We start from the raw sequence: 15,559 nt of genomic DNA, 5'->3' as shown, positions 1-15,559 counted from the left end.
ACTAATATTGACTTGTAATATACCAGAGGACTATAATGGTGAAAATGTTGTAGTAGGTACTAATATTGACTTGTAATATACCAGAGGACTATAATGGTGAAAATGTTGTAGTAGGTACTAATATTGACTTGTAATATACGAGAGGACTATAATGGTGAAAATGTTGTAGTAGGTACTAATATTGACTTGTAATATACGAGGGGACTATAATGGTGAAAATGTTGTAGTAGGTACTAATATTGACTTGTAATATACGAGGGGACTATAATGGTGAAAATGTTGTAGTAGGTACTAATATTGACTTGTAATATACGAGAGGACTATAATGGTGAAAATGTTGTAGTAGGTACTAATATTGACTTGTAATATACGAGGGGACTATAATGGTGAAAATGTTGTAGTAGGTACTAATATTGACTTGTAATATACGAGGGGACTATAATGGTGAAAATGTTGTAGTAGGTATTAATATTGACTTGTAATATACGAGAGGACTATAATGGTGAAAATGTTGTAGTAGGTACTAATATTGACTTGTAATATACGAGAGGACTATAATGGTGAAAATGTTGTAGTAGGTACTAATATTGACTTGTAATATACGAGAGGACTATAATGGTGAAAATGTTGTAGTAGGTACTAATATTGACTTGTAATATACGAGGGGACTATAATGGTGAAAATGTTGTAGTAGGTATTAATATTGACTTGTAATATACGAAAGGACTATAATGGTGAAAATGTTGTAGTAGGTACTAATATTGACTTGTAATATACGAGGGGACTATAATGGTGAAAATGTTGTAGTAGGTACTAATATTGACTTGTAATATACGAGGGGATGGTGAAAATGTTGTAGTAGGTACTAATATTGACTTGTAATATACGAGAGGACTATAATTATACGAGAGGACTATAATGGTGAAAATGTTGTAGTAGGTACTAATATTGACTTGTAATATACGAGAGGACTATAATGGTGAAAATGTTGTAGTAGGTACTAATATTGACTTGTAATATACGAGGGGACTATAATGGTGAAAATGTTGTAGTAGGTACTAATATTGACTTGTAATATACGAGAGGACGAGAGGACTATAATGGTGAAAATGTTGTAGTAGGTATTAATATTGACTTGTAATATACGAGAGGACTATAATGGTGAAAATGTTGTAGTAGGTACTAATATTGACTTGTAATATACCAGAGGACTATAATGGTGAAAATGTTGTAGTAGGTACTAATATTGACTTGTAATATACCAGAGGACTATAATGGTGAAAATGTTGTAGTAGGTACTAATATTGACTTGTAATATACCAGAGGACTATAATGGTGAAAATGTTGTAGTAGGTACTAATATTGACTTGTAATATACCAGAGGACTATAATGGTGAAAATGTTGTAGTAGGTACTAATATTGACTTGTAATATACGAGGGGACTATAATGGTGAAAATGTTGTAGTAGGTACTAATATTGACTTGTAATATACCAGAGGACTATAATGGTGAAAATGTTGTAGTAGGTACTAATATTGACTTGTAATATACCAGAGGACTATAATGGTGAAAATGTTGTAGTAGGTACTAATATTGACTTGTAATATACCAGAGGACTATAATGGTGAAAATGTTGTAGTAGGTACTAATATTGACTTGTAATATACAAGAGGACTATAATGGTGAAAATGTTGTAGTAGGTACTAATATTGACTTGTAATATACGAGGGGACTATAATGGTGAAAATGTTGTAGTAGGTACTAATATTGACTTGTAATATACGAGGGGATGGTGAAAATGTTGTAGTAGGTACTAATATTGACTTGTAATATACGAGAGGACTATAATGGTGAAAATGTTGTAGTAGGTACTAATATTGACTTGTAATATACGAGAGGACTATAATGGTGAAAATGTTGTAGTAGGTATTAATATTGACTTGTAATATACGAGAGGACTATAATGGTGAAAATGTTGTAGTAGGTACTAATATTGACTTGTAATATACCAGAGGACTATAATGGTGAAAATGTTGTAGTAGGTACTAATATTGACTTGTAATATACGAGAGGACTATAATGGTGAAAATGTTGTAGTAGGTACTAATATTGACTTGTAATATACGAGGGGATGGTGAAAATGTTGTAGTAGGTACTAATATTGACTTGTAATATACGAGAGGACTATAATGGTGAAAATGTTGTAGTAGGTACTAATATTGACTTGTAATATACGAGAGGACTATAATGGTGAAAATGTTGTAGTAGGTACTAATATTGACTTGTAATATACGAGAGGACTATAATGGTGAAAATGTTGTAGTAGGTACTAATATTGACTTGTAATATACGAGGGGACTATAATGGTGAAAATGTTGTAGTAGGTACTAATATTGACTTGTAATATACGAGGGGACTATAATGGTGAAAATGTTGTAGTAGGTACTAATATTGACTTGTAATATACGAGGGGACTATAATGGTGAAAATGTTGTAGTAGGTACTAATATTGACTTGTAATATACGAGGGGACTATAATGGTGAAAATGTTGTAGTAGGTACTAATATTGACTTGTAATATACGAGGGGACTATAATGGTGAAAATGTTGTAGTAGGTATTAATATTGACTTGTAATATACGAGAGGACTATAATGGTGAAAATGTTGTAGTAGGTACTAATATTGACTTGTAATATACAAGGGGACTATAATGGTGAAAATGTTGTAGAAGGTACTAATATTGACTTGTAATATATGAGAGGACTATAATGGTGAAAATGTTGTAGTAGGTACTAATATTGACTTGTAATATACGAGAGGACTATAATGGTGAAAATGTTGTAGTAGGTACTAATATTGACTTGTAATATACGAGGGGACTATAATGGTGAAAATGTTGTAGTAGGTATTAATATTGACTTGTAATATACGAAAGGACTATAATGGTGAAAATGTTGTAGTAGGTACGAATATTGACTTGTAATATACGAGGGGACTATAATGGTGAAAATGTTGTAGTAGGTACTAATATTGACTTGTAATATACGAGGGGATGGTGAAAATGTTGTAGTAGGTACTAATATTGACTTGTAATATACGAGAGGACTATAATTATACGAGAGGACTATAATGGTGAAAATGTTGTAGTAGGTACTAATATTGACTTGTAATATACGAGAGGACTATAATGGTGAAAATGTTGTAGGTACTAATATTGACTTGTAATATACGAGGGGACTATAATGGTGAAAATGTTGTAGTAGGTACTAATATTGACTTGTAATATACGAGAGGACGAGAGGACTATAATGGTGAAAATGTTGTAGTAGGTACTAATATTGACTTGTAATATACGAGAGGACTATAATGGTGAAAATGTTGTAGTAGGTACTAATATTGACTTGTAATATACGAGAGGACTTTAATGGTGAAAATGTTGTAGTAGGTACTAATATTGACTTGTAATATACGAGAGGACTATAATGGTGAAAATGTTGTAGTAGGTACTAATATTGACTTGTAATATACGAGAGGACTATAATGGTGAAAATGTTGTAGTAGGTACTAATATTGACTTGTAATATACGAGAGGACTATAATGGTGAAAATGTTGTAGTAGGTACTAATATTGACTTGTAATATACGAGAGGACTATAATGGTGAAAATGTTGTAGTAGGTATTAATATTGACTTGTAATATACGAGGGGACTATAATGGTGAAAATGTTGTAGTAGGTATTAATATTGACTTGTAATATACGAGGGGACTATAATGGTGAAAATGTTGTAGTAGGTATTAATATTGACTTGTAATATACGAGGGGACTATAATGGTGAAAATGTTGTAGTAGGTACTAATATTGACTTGTAATATACGAGGGGACTATAATGGTGAAAATGTTGTAGTAGGTACTAATATTGACTTGTAATATACCAGAGGACTATAATGGTGAAAATGTTGTAGTAGGTACTAATATTGACTTGTAATATACCAGAGGACTATAATGGTGAAAATGTTGTAGTAGGTACTAATATTGACTTGTAATATACCAGAGGACTATAATGGTGAAAATGTTGTAGTAGGTACTAATATTGACTTGTAATATACGAGAGGACTATAATGGTGAAAATGTTGTAGTAGGTACTAATATTGACTTGTAATATACGAGGGGACTATAATGGTGAAAATGTTGTAGTAGGTACTAATATTGACTTGTAATATACGAGGGGACTATAATGGTGAAAATGTTGTAGTAGGTACTAATATTGACTTGTAATATACGAGAGGACTATAATGGTGAAAATGTTGTAGTAGGTACTAATATTGACTTGTAATATACGAGGGGACTATAATGGTGAAAATGTTGTAGTAGGTACTAATATTGACTTGTAATATACGAGGGGACTATAATGGTGAAAATGTTGTAGTAGGTATTAATATTGACTTGTAATATACGAGAGGACTATAATGGTGAAAATGTTGTAGTAGGTACTAATATTGACTTGTAATATACGAGAGGACTATAATGGTGAAAATGTTGTAGTAGGTACTAATATTGACTTGTAATATACGAGAGGACTATAATGGTGAAAATGTTGTAGTAGGTACTAATATTGACTTGTAATATACGAGGGGACTATAATGGTGAAAATGTTGTAGTAGGTATTAATATTGACTTGTAATATACGAAAGGACTATAATGGTGAAAATGTTGTAGTAGGTACTAATATTGACTTGTAATATACGAGGGGACTATAATGGTGAAAATGTTGTAGTAGGTACTAATATTGACTTGTAATATACGAGGGGATGGTGAAAATGTTGTAGTAGGTACTAATATTGACTTGTAATATACGAGAGGACTATAATTATACGAGAGGACTATAATGGTGAAAATGTTGTAGTAGGTACTAATATTGACTTGTAATATACGAGAGGACTATAATGGTGAAAATGTTGTAGTAGGTACTAATATTGACTTGTAATATACGAGGGGACTATAATGGTGAAAATGTTGTAGTAGGTACTAATATTGACTTGTAATATACGAGAGGACGAGAGGACTATAATGGTGAAAATGTTGTAGTAGGTATTAATATTGACTTGTAATATACGAGAGGACTATAATGGTGAAAATGTTGTAGTAGGAACTAATATTGACTTGTAATATACCAGAGGACTATAATTGTGAAAATGTTGTAGTAGGTACTAATATTGACTTGTAATATACCAGAGGACTATAATGGTGAAAATGTTGTAGTAGGTACTAATATTGACTTGTAATATACCAGAGGACTATAATGGTGAAAATGTTGTAGTAGGTACTAATATTGACTTGTAATATACCAGAGGACTATAATGGTGAAAATGTTGTAGTAGGTACTAATATTGACTTGTAATATACGAGGGGACTATAATGGTGAAAATGTTGTAGTAGGTACTAATATTGACTTGTAATATACCAGAGGACTATAATGGTGAAAATGTTGTAGTAGGTACTAATATTGACTTGTAATATACCAGAGGACTATAATGGTGAAAATGTTGTAGTAGGTACTAATATTGACTTGTAATATACCAGAGGACTATAATGGTGAAAATGTTGTAGTAGGTACTAATATTGACTTGTAATATACCAGAGGACTATAATGGTGAAAATGTTGTAGTAGGTACTAATATTGACTTGTAATATACGAGAGGACTATAATGGTGAAAATGTTGTAGTAGGTACTAATATTGACTTGTAATATACGAGAGGACTATAATGGTGAAAATGTTGTAGTAGGTATTAATATTGACTTGTAATATACGAGGGGACTATAATGGTGAAAATGTTGTAGTAGGTATTAATATTGACTTGTAATATACGAGGGGACTATAATGGTGAAAATGTTGTAGTAGGTATTAATATTGACTTGTAATATACGAGGGGACTATAATGGTGAAAATGTTGTAGTAGGTACTAATATTGACTTGTAATATACGAGAGGACTATAATGGTGAAAATGTTGTAGTAGGTACTAATATTGACTTGTAATATACGAGAGGACTATAATGGTGAAAATGTTGTAGTAGGTACTAATATTGACTTGTAATATACGAGAGGACTATAATGGTGAAAATGTTGTAGTAGGTACTAATATTGACTTGTAATATACGAGAGGACTATAATGGTGAAAATGTTGTAGTAGGTATTAATATTGACTTGTAATATACGAGAGGACTATAATGGTGAAAATGTTGTAGTAGGTACTAATATTGACTTGTAATATACGAGAGGACTATAATGGTGAAAATGTTGTAGTAGGTACTAATATTGACTTGTAATATACGAGAGGACTATAATGGTGAAAATGTTGTAGTAGGTACTAATATTGACTTGTAATATACGAGAGGACTATAATGGTGAAAATGTTGTAGTAGGTACTAATATTGACTAATAATATATAAAAAATATATATTTATATGTGAAGTCCGATCATCATTTGTAAGTTTTAACAATATGTTGGCATGGGAGTAAATGAGATTATGGGATGTAGGAATATATATCAATGAGAACAAACTGAACAACACAAAAAAACTTGAAAAGATACCTTTGAGGTCAACATACTATCCGAAAGAAGTGCCTGTACCTTTTATAGGCTCTAAAAATTTAAGTTATACTATCTTAAGGAGGTGCTCATACCTTTTATAGGCTCTAATTCGATATCACAAACTAGTCAAAACATTTACTAAATTTTATCATCGGTATAAGGACATCATTCGTAAATATAGCTCAACATGCAGACTTCTTATACGTTCAGGTATTTCACATCCAATTTTTTATGGAAATATTCTTTATAAAGCACAAAAATGTTAGTATTCACCTCTGAAGCTAACAAAACCTTTAAATAGACTTATTAAGAAGGGATATAGTTACGATACTGTTGTCAGGTCATTAAAGATTGCATATTTTGGCGTTAATATTGATTCACTTATAGGGTCTTTGCATCGGCACTAAACACATTTATTTAAAAACCAGTTGTTGGCATGACACGGGTTATGTTCTTCTCATATATGTTATGATGGTATGATACTAAACCCCTAACGGGAAGGATTGTGCCTGATATTCATATGATGAAGACATAATCTTTCAATCAGTTTAATTGAAGTCTGGAGCTGGCATGTCAGTTAACTGCTAGTAGTCTGTTGTTATTTATGTATTATTGTCATTTTGTTAATTTTCTTTGGTTACATCTTCTGACATCAGACTCGGACTTCTCTTGAACTGAATTTTAATGTGCGTATTGTTATACGTTTACTTTTCTACATTGGCTAGAGGTATAGGGGGAGGGTTGAGATCTCATAAACATGTTTAACCCCGCCGCATTTTTGCGCCTGTCCCAAGTCAAGAGCCTCTAGCCTTTGTTAGTCTTGTATTATTTTTATTTTTAGTTTCTTGTGTACAATTTGGAGTTTAGTATGGCGTTCATTATCACTGAACTAGTATATATATTTGTTTAGGGGCCAGCTGAAGGACGCCTCCGGGTGCGGGAATTTCTCGCTGCATTGAAGACCTGTTGGTGACCTTCTGCTGTTGTCTGTTCTATGGTCGGGTTGTTGTCTCTTTGACACATTCCCCATTTCCATTCTCAATTTTATTAAGTCATACTATCTTAAGGAGGTGCTCATACCTTTTATAGGCTCTAAACGATTTAAGTCATACTGTCTTTTAGATGTTTCAGTACCTTTTAAAGGTTCTAAACGGTTTTAGTTATACTATCTTAAAGAGATGCCTGTACCTTTTATCGGCTTTCAAAGATTTAAATCATACTATCTTAAAGAGGTGCCTGTACCTTTTATAGACTCTAAAAGGTTTAAGTCATACTATCTTAAAGAGGTGCACGTACCTTTTATAGGCTCTAAAAAGATAAAGAATCAAACAGTTTCTGATTGGATTCCTGATAGGCAAAAGGCTCATAAGCATGTGGTTTATTTAAGCAAGTTTTTAGCACACTTTGTTTACTTGGGCCAATTTGAGCTATAAAATAATAATTGTTGTTATTTAGAAATTGACATCTGTCCTTCATTAAAGGTCATCTCCATCCATCTGTTACTTTATGTATCTTATACTAATTTTTGTTACTTATAGGGAAATGCCATTATAATCCCAGCTTATAGTGAAGAGCCGAATGAAGAAAAAATTGAAAATATGAAGAAATTCAATTTATGTGGTGGAAGGCCAATAAAATTTCTAATTTCTGCTCCAACAATGAGAGTTCCAAAAGATGTGAATGATACAGCTAATGCTTTCCTGGCATTTAGAGCTATAATCTTAGCTGGTATGCTTTAATAATACCTGTTTTTCATTAAAACATACAAGTACCAGTCAGAAAGATTGCTTCTCTTAAGGTGGTACCAAACACCTTCCCTTAAATTAAATCAAACACTTCATATGGGATTGAAATCTTACTTGGATATATATGGTCACGTATAATGGGAGGAATACTAGTAGTGATTTTGAGGTCACTATATCTAAGGTCAAGGTCATACTAACTAATCATAGAGTTGCACAATTTTACTGTCTAAAATCAGAACAGAAAAGAATCATTCCTTAAAGTAAACAGAATAAAGTTTGCCATCAGGTCACCAAAAGGGGTTTCCCTTTATATGGAGGCATGTGGTGTGTAAGCGTGCTCACTAGATGTTCTTTTATTTTAATTTGTAAAGTGGAAACAATTTTCATACCTCATAGAAAGACACTTCCTGTTTGATGACACTTTTTAATTTTTATGATTCATGTACTGTGGATTCATTATTATTCGTTGGATACCAATTTTCGTGGATTTCGTGAGTACAGCGAAACCAAGAATTAAATTATTCAACGAATTACAAATTTGCTTTATGAATATATGCAGACTTTTGGAAAACCACGAAATCAAATATCCACGAAAGTGCAAGTTTTCCTTAATCCACAAAAATTGGTACCCACGAAAATAAATGAATCCACAGTACTCTTTGAGCATGGCATTTTTCCTCAGTGTCTGTGTGTAAACATTGCATAACATTGCTTGCAACTTCTTGTTAAAAGTTGGCTTGTTTGTAATTGCAGTTCAGAAACACAACAGAGACCCAGAAAATCAACCAATCAGAAGTGTCCTATGCCCAGGTCTTGGAACTGCTGTTGGTAACATGCCATTTGACAGATGTGCTTTCCAGGTTTGTAATTTATACTTCATGACTGATTTTACATATGCACATGTAAATGTTCTTATAATGTAAGTCAGACATCTACAAGATCTCTAGTGGAAATAAGGACATTGAAATTGTGTTCCTGAATATGCATGAAATATTTGCCACTGGATATTAAGCACCCATCAGTCAATAGTAATCCTCTTCCAGTTATTATAGTTTCAAATTGATGGATTTAGAAAAATCAAATGTATAATTGTTTGTCCTTTAGTCCTTAGAGCGAAACCTTTGGAAAGTCAAAGACACCTATAAATTTTTTAAGAAACAAAATCTCAAAAGGGAGTTCAGTAGATGGGAGCGGTTCCACATACTGTTTACAATTGGCATTTTAAACCAGCTAAAAACTGAAAAATGATGTATTTTACTATTTTAAGAAATATTATGAAAGGAATTTTCTTTTAAAAGATGTACATTTAAATATGGTATTTTTCAGGTCATTAAAGATGGCATATTTTGGTATTAATTTTGATTCACTCATAGGGTCTTTGCATCGGAAATAAACACATGTATTCTAAAACCAGTTGTTGGCATAATACAGGTTATGTTCTCATATATTCTATGATGGTATGATACTAAACCCCTTACTGGAGGGATTGTGCTTGATTTTCATATGATACAGTCATAATCTTTCAATTAGTTTAATTGAGGTCTGGAGATGGCATGTCAGTAACTGCTAGTAGTCCTTTGTTAATTTATGTATCATTGTCATTTTTCTAAGTTTCTTTTGTTATCTATTCTGACATTGGACTCTGACTTCTTTTTAATGGAGTTTTACTGTGCGTATTGCTGTGTGTTTGTTTTTATGCCCCCCCCCTAGGGGCATTATGTTTTTTTCGGTCTGTGAGTCCGTCCGTCCGTCCATTCGTCCGTCCGTCCTTCCGTCCGTCTGTTCGTCTGTCCGTCCCGCTTCAGGTTAAAGTTTTTGGTCAAGGTAGTTTTTGATGAAGCTGAAGTCCAATCAACTTGAAACTTAGTACACATGTTTCCTATGATATCATCTTTCTAATTTTAATGTTAAAATAAGAGTTTTGACCCCAATTCCACGGTCCACTGAACATAGAAAATGATAGTGCAAGTGTGGCATCCGTGTACCATGGACACATTCTTGTTTCTACATTGGCTAGAGGTAAAAGGGGGAGGGTTGAGATCTCACAAAACATGTTTGACCCCGCCACATTTTTGCACCTGTCACAAGTCAGGAGCCTCTGGCCTTTGTACGTCTTGTATGATTTTTAATTTTAGTTCATTTATATGTTTTGGAGTTTAGTATGACGTCCATTTTCACTGAACTAGTACACATTTTTTTTAGGGGCCAGCTGAAGCACGCCTCCTGGTGCGGGATTTTCTCGCTGTGTTGAAGACCCATTGGTGGCCTTCGGCTGTTTTATGCTCTTTGGTCGGGTTGTTGTCTCTTTGACACATTTCCCATTTCCATTCTCAATTTTATTGGTAAAAATTGGTTAAAAACAGTATTTTCTCCAAACAAGTTTATATATATTTCTTAAAAAATTGATGTTATGAAAATTCAGAATAATATAACATGACACTAAATCAAAGAAGTAGGTCCTTCAGAGTGGATCAACTGAGATATAGACAAAGTAGGTCCTTCAGAGTGGGTAAACTGAGATATAGACGAAGTAGGTCCTTTAGAGTGGGTCAACTGAGATATAGATGAAGTACCGTATAGCAGGTTATTTTCGCGGGTGTAAAATTTCACGATTGAAGGGCAACAAAGTATACGAAAAATTTTGGCAGTTTTTATTTTAGCGGATTCTTTAATCCCAATTGAATATTTTGGCGGATACTGAAATGGTTCTACTTAAAAAGTTGTAAAAATTGACAAACAAGGGTCTATTGTTATGGTTAAATGATTGTTTTTCCTGCATGACGTCTTATTTATTGATTATATTTTGATACAGTTAATCAAAAGAATACAAGTACATAGTTATTTTTCACAGGTGTACAAACTTCTTGTAAATATTACGGTTGACCAGACCTTTGATGTACTAATTAGATTATAAATTTATCATGAGTGACTTGCAACTCTTATATAATTTGACACTAATTAATAAGGATAAAATACTTTTATATCATTATTTATTTTATGTAATCAATAAACTAATTAATACCTGAAAGCCAGTGAACAATGGCCTTTGGCATTTATGTTGTTCAAATTAACAAGAACCGTGATTGATCCGTCGAATGGGAAAAAAATAGATAGTTTACAAAACGCTTTAACCTAGAAAGTATCGAACGTATGCACAAATTTTCGCGGAATATATTTTTGCGATTTCTCCTGACCCGCCAAAATAAGCGAAAATAAACACCCCGCGAAAATAACCCGCTATATGGTAGGTCCTTCAAAGTAGGTCAATTAAGATGAGACGAAGTATGTCCTTCAGAGTGAGTCAATTGAGATATAGACAAATTAGGTCCCTGAGATTGGGTCAACTTAGATATAGACAAAGTATGTCCTTTAGGGCGGGTCAGCTGAGATATAGACCAAGTATGTCCTTTAGAGTGGGTCAAAAAAGATTGATTGATGGGTGATTGCTTAACGCCGCATCAGCACAAAAAGGCCATATCGCGGCGAGGGTCAAAAAAAGAGAGGCGAAAGATACCAAAGGGACATTCAAACTCATAAGTCGAAAGTAAACTGCCAATGCCATGGTTAAAAAAAGAAAAAGACAAACAGACAAACAATAGTACACAAAACACAACATAGAAAACTAAAGACTGAGCAACATGAACCCCATCAAAAACTGGGGGTGATCTCAGGTGCTCCGGAAGGGTAAGCAGATCCTGATCCACATTTGGCATCCGTCGTGTTGCTCATGTTAGTACAAACCCGGTAATAAATCTAAATTGGTAGGTCAACTGAGATATAGACGAAGTATGTCCTTTAGAGAGTGTCAACTGAGAAATAGACCAAGTAGATCCTGTAGAGTGGGTCAACTGAGATATAGGTGAAGTAGATCCTGTAGAGTGGGTCAACTGAGATATAGAGCAGGAAATTGGACTGTTACTGATTAAAATGGATAGTAACATGTTTAATATTTTACAGATAGTTTATAGTTCTCTATAGATAGTTAACTGGAAGACATTAAAAAAATGAAAACAACACGTTATAAATTTCCTGCCTCGGAAGCGCTTTTCATTAACATGTTATTATCCTGAATATGCTTGTAATACTTGCCACTGGATATTAAATAGTCATCAGTCATTTTATCCTCTGTCAATTATTATAGTTTGATGGACCAATGAGGATGAAATGTGATTTAAAGATTTTCCCAAATAGCTGGTCATCTCCCTTTTTCCATTTAACAGCAATGACCTTTCATCTTTTTTTAGACAAGATTAGAAATCTTGTCCTGTATCATTGTATTTATATCTAATAACAAATTTTCTATTTTACAGATGTTGGAAGCATGGCAACAAAATAATAGTCTGAATAGTACAAAAATTAACAGTACCAATTTTACTGCAAAAGATAGGCATTTCAACGAGAAAGGATTCAGCATGATCCAGGCTAAAAAACTTGAAAATCAAAAACTTATTATAAAAATGAGGAGCTAACAAAACCAAAAAATTTGTAAGGGTTCCGCGGAACCCAGTGTCTCGCCTACTTTTTCTGTTAATCACAGGCTCAACAAAAATGAGGAAGTAAATCAATAAAAATATTCCTCTTGATACTATCTTTTGATTGTAATAAGCTTCTGTCCAAGTTTGGTAAAAATCCAGGATAGTTTATCAAGCTAATAAATGTTTAAAAACTTTAACTGCAGACTGAACATGCTGAATGTAATGTTAACTGGAAGAAAACAAAATTTCCTTCAAGATACTAGCTTTTGATCATAAACAAGCTTCTGTCCAAGTTTGATACAAATCCAAAATAGTATAAGAAAGTTATTAAAATTTTAAAAACTTTAACCACAGAGTGAATGTGTTGTTTCCTGGCAGAAAATCTAAGTCCATTTAAAAGTAAAATAAAGAAAAAATGGATTTATTTTTTACAAAATTTACTTCTGGATACTATCTTATGATCATAAACAAGCTTCTGTCCAAGTTTGGTACAAACTCAGGACAGTTTAAGAAAGTTATTAAAATTTTAAAAACTTTAACCACAGAGTGAATGTAATATTTACCGGCAGAAAAACTAAGTCCATTTATAAGTAAAATACGGAAAAAATGGAATTTTATTTTTACAAAATTTACTTCTGGATACTATCTTATGATCATAAACAAGCTTCTGTCCAAGTTTGGTAGAAATCCAGGATAGTTTAAGAAAGTTATTAAAATTTCAAAAACTTTAACCACAGAGTGAATATTTGTGGACGCCGCCGACGACGCCGACGGAATGTAGGATCGCTATGTCTCGGTTTTTCCGACTCAAGTCGAAGGCTCGACAAAAAGACTATGAATATACCATAAACAACCTATTGCTGTTATAATACAAATTCTCCTTCTGTTGAAAGTGGGTTACAATATTTCTTCATTGAAGTAAGCTCAATTTTAGATTTTCATTTGAGTCTTAGCAAGCATATTAAAATAAAACAAATTAAGCTATCATAGTAAATCAAGGGCAAACTATTTGTGTCTCCCTTATGTTTTTTTTTTTCAAGTTAAAAACCCCTGTGAACAGTTTGGACACCGATGGCATAGTCCACTTAAAGCTACCAGTAATAGTAATAATGTACTAGTAATGCATGTCTAAGTCATCCAAATTCAGAATAAGAAGGAGAAATTAAAATAAAGTAATTATGAAAAAAGAGAGCAATCCAAACTAATCGAATGGCATCTACAGGGCAACATATAGTCTTTACAGGGTAACATATAGTCTTTACAGGGTAACATATAGTCTTTACAGGGTAACATATAGTCTTTACAGGGCAACATATAGTCTTACCAGGGCAACATGTAGTCTTTACAGGGCAACATATAGTCTTTACAGGGTAACATATAGTCTTTACAGGGCAACATATAGTCTTCAATAACAGATTGATTGATTGTGTGTGTTTAACACCATTTTCAGCATCATTGGTTATACAGTGGTGGTCAGTCTTTATTGATGGAGGAAGCCAGAGTGCCAGGAGGAAAACTAACAATCCTAGTCAATTAAGATTGGAGTCAAAGGCACCTACCACGTGCTGAACTCGCAACCTCAGTGTTGATAGATTTGTGATGTAGTATAAGAACCACTTAGACTACTGGGCCATCAAGGCCCCTTAAACAAATAGATTTCTTTACAATGTGTTAAGCTCTAATTTGTCCCAAGTAAAAAAAAAAAATTGTGAATATATTCAATACTGAGATTTCAGAAATTATTGCGAGGTTTTTATTAAGGCTAATAATACGACTGGGTAAATATCGCAATAAAAGAACTCGCATTTTGATATCTGATACTTATAGCTGTATGCAGATTTCCCTGAAATCGCAATAATTAATCTCGCATTTTTATTCATGTTTTAAAAATCACAATAATAAATGCACGCAATAATTTCTGAATTTACAGTGGTAAACTTGCATCAAATATCTACTAAATCTATGAACACCAAATTCTCATTATGTTATTTCTTTTTTACAGTATTGTGAAAAATCAGAAGAGACTACATAAGACTGCCAGGAAATTAAAAAGAGTATATATGATCAAATACAATTTTCCAGCTTTTTTGAAACAACTGTTAGCTGTGTTCAGAGATGTCAATGATACCTTGTTTTTTCTGTGTTTTGACAATTACTACAACAGACAATTGGAAGGTGGAAAACAGGCTCTCCAGACTTTTCGTTGTTAAGTTTTCCAAGTATTATCTATTCTCTATGTTTTAGACAATCACAGCATCCAAAGTAGATGTTCTATAGGAGATATAATGTTAAATGTTAAATCATTTATACATGTTTTAATGTTTACAGTTATAGATTTTATTTTATGATGATTGATTTATATTAATATACTTGTAGTTTTTATACATTGATATTTTTCATAAGCAGTAGTTGATCCACTGAAGTCATTGTTTATTATGTTTTGTATTGTTTGTTAGAGTTGAGCAGAATGATCGGCAAAGACAAAGGCAATATTTATTTGTATTTTTACATATACTTCCTCAGGTTAAACAGCAAAGTTAAATGTGATTATGTATACATTTCTTACCCCAAGCTAGCTAAAGATTAAGTGTAAATAAAATATTGAAGGACCTTCAGGTCAAATCAGAAAGGATTTAAGGCAGTGGATGGTGCCTAGAAGATTTAAGGCAGGGGATGACCCATAGAAGATCGAAGGCAGGGGATGGCCTATGAAAGATCTAAGGCAGGGAATGGCCCATAGAAG

The 15,559-nt window shown here is 32.9% G+C and overlaps 1 protein-coding gene across 1 annotated transcript in view; it reads left to right on the top strand.

Moving 5' to 3' along the window:
- Nucleotides 1–14,848, top strand: part of LOC127717256 (uncharacterized) — a 35,073-nt gene extending 20,225 nt beyond the window's left edge. Inside the window, exons 6-8 of the mRNA XM_052222996.1 lie at nt 8,135–8,324; nt 9,095–9,201; nt 14,819–14,848. Coding sequence (XP_052078956.1) covers nt 8,135–8,324; nt 9,095–9,201; nt 14,819–14,848 — 327 coding nt within the window. The remainder of the gene's footprint in view (nt 1–8,134; nt 8,325–9,094; nt 9,202–14,818) is intronic.
- Nucleotides 14,849–15,559: the final 711 nt, after the last annotated feature.

The sequence above is a fragment of the Mytilus californianus genome, unplaced genomic scaffold (assembly GCF_021869535.1).
Source record: "Mytilus californianus isolate M0D057914Y unplaced genomic scaffold, xbMytCali1.0.p SCAF_94, whole genome shotgun sequence".
Taxonomy (NCBI): Eukaryota; Metazoa; Mollusca; class Bivalvia; order Mytilida; family Mytilidae; genus Mytilus; species Mytilus californianus.
Note: the sequence above shows the minus strand (reverse complement) of the source record. Positions and strands in the feature narration are given on the sequence as shown.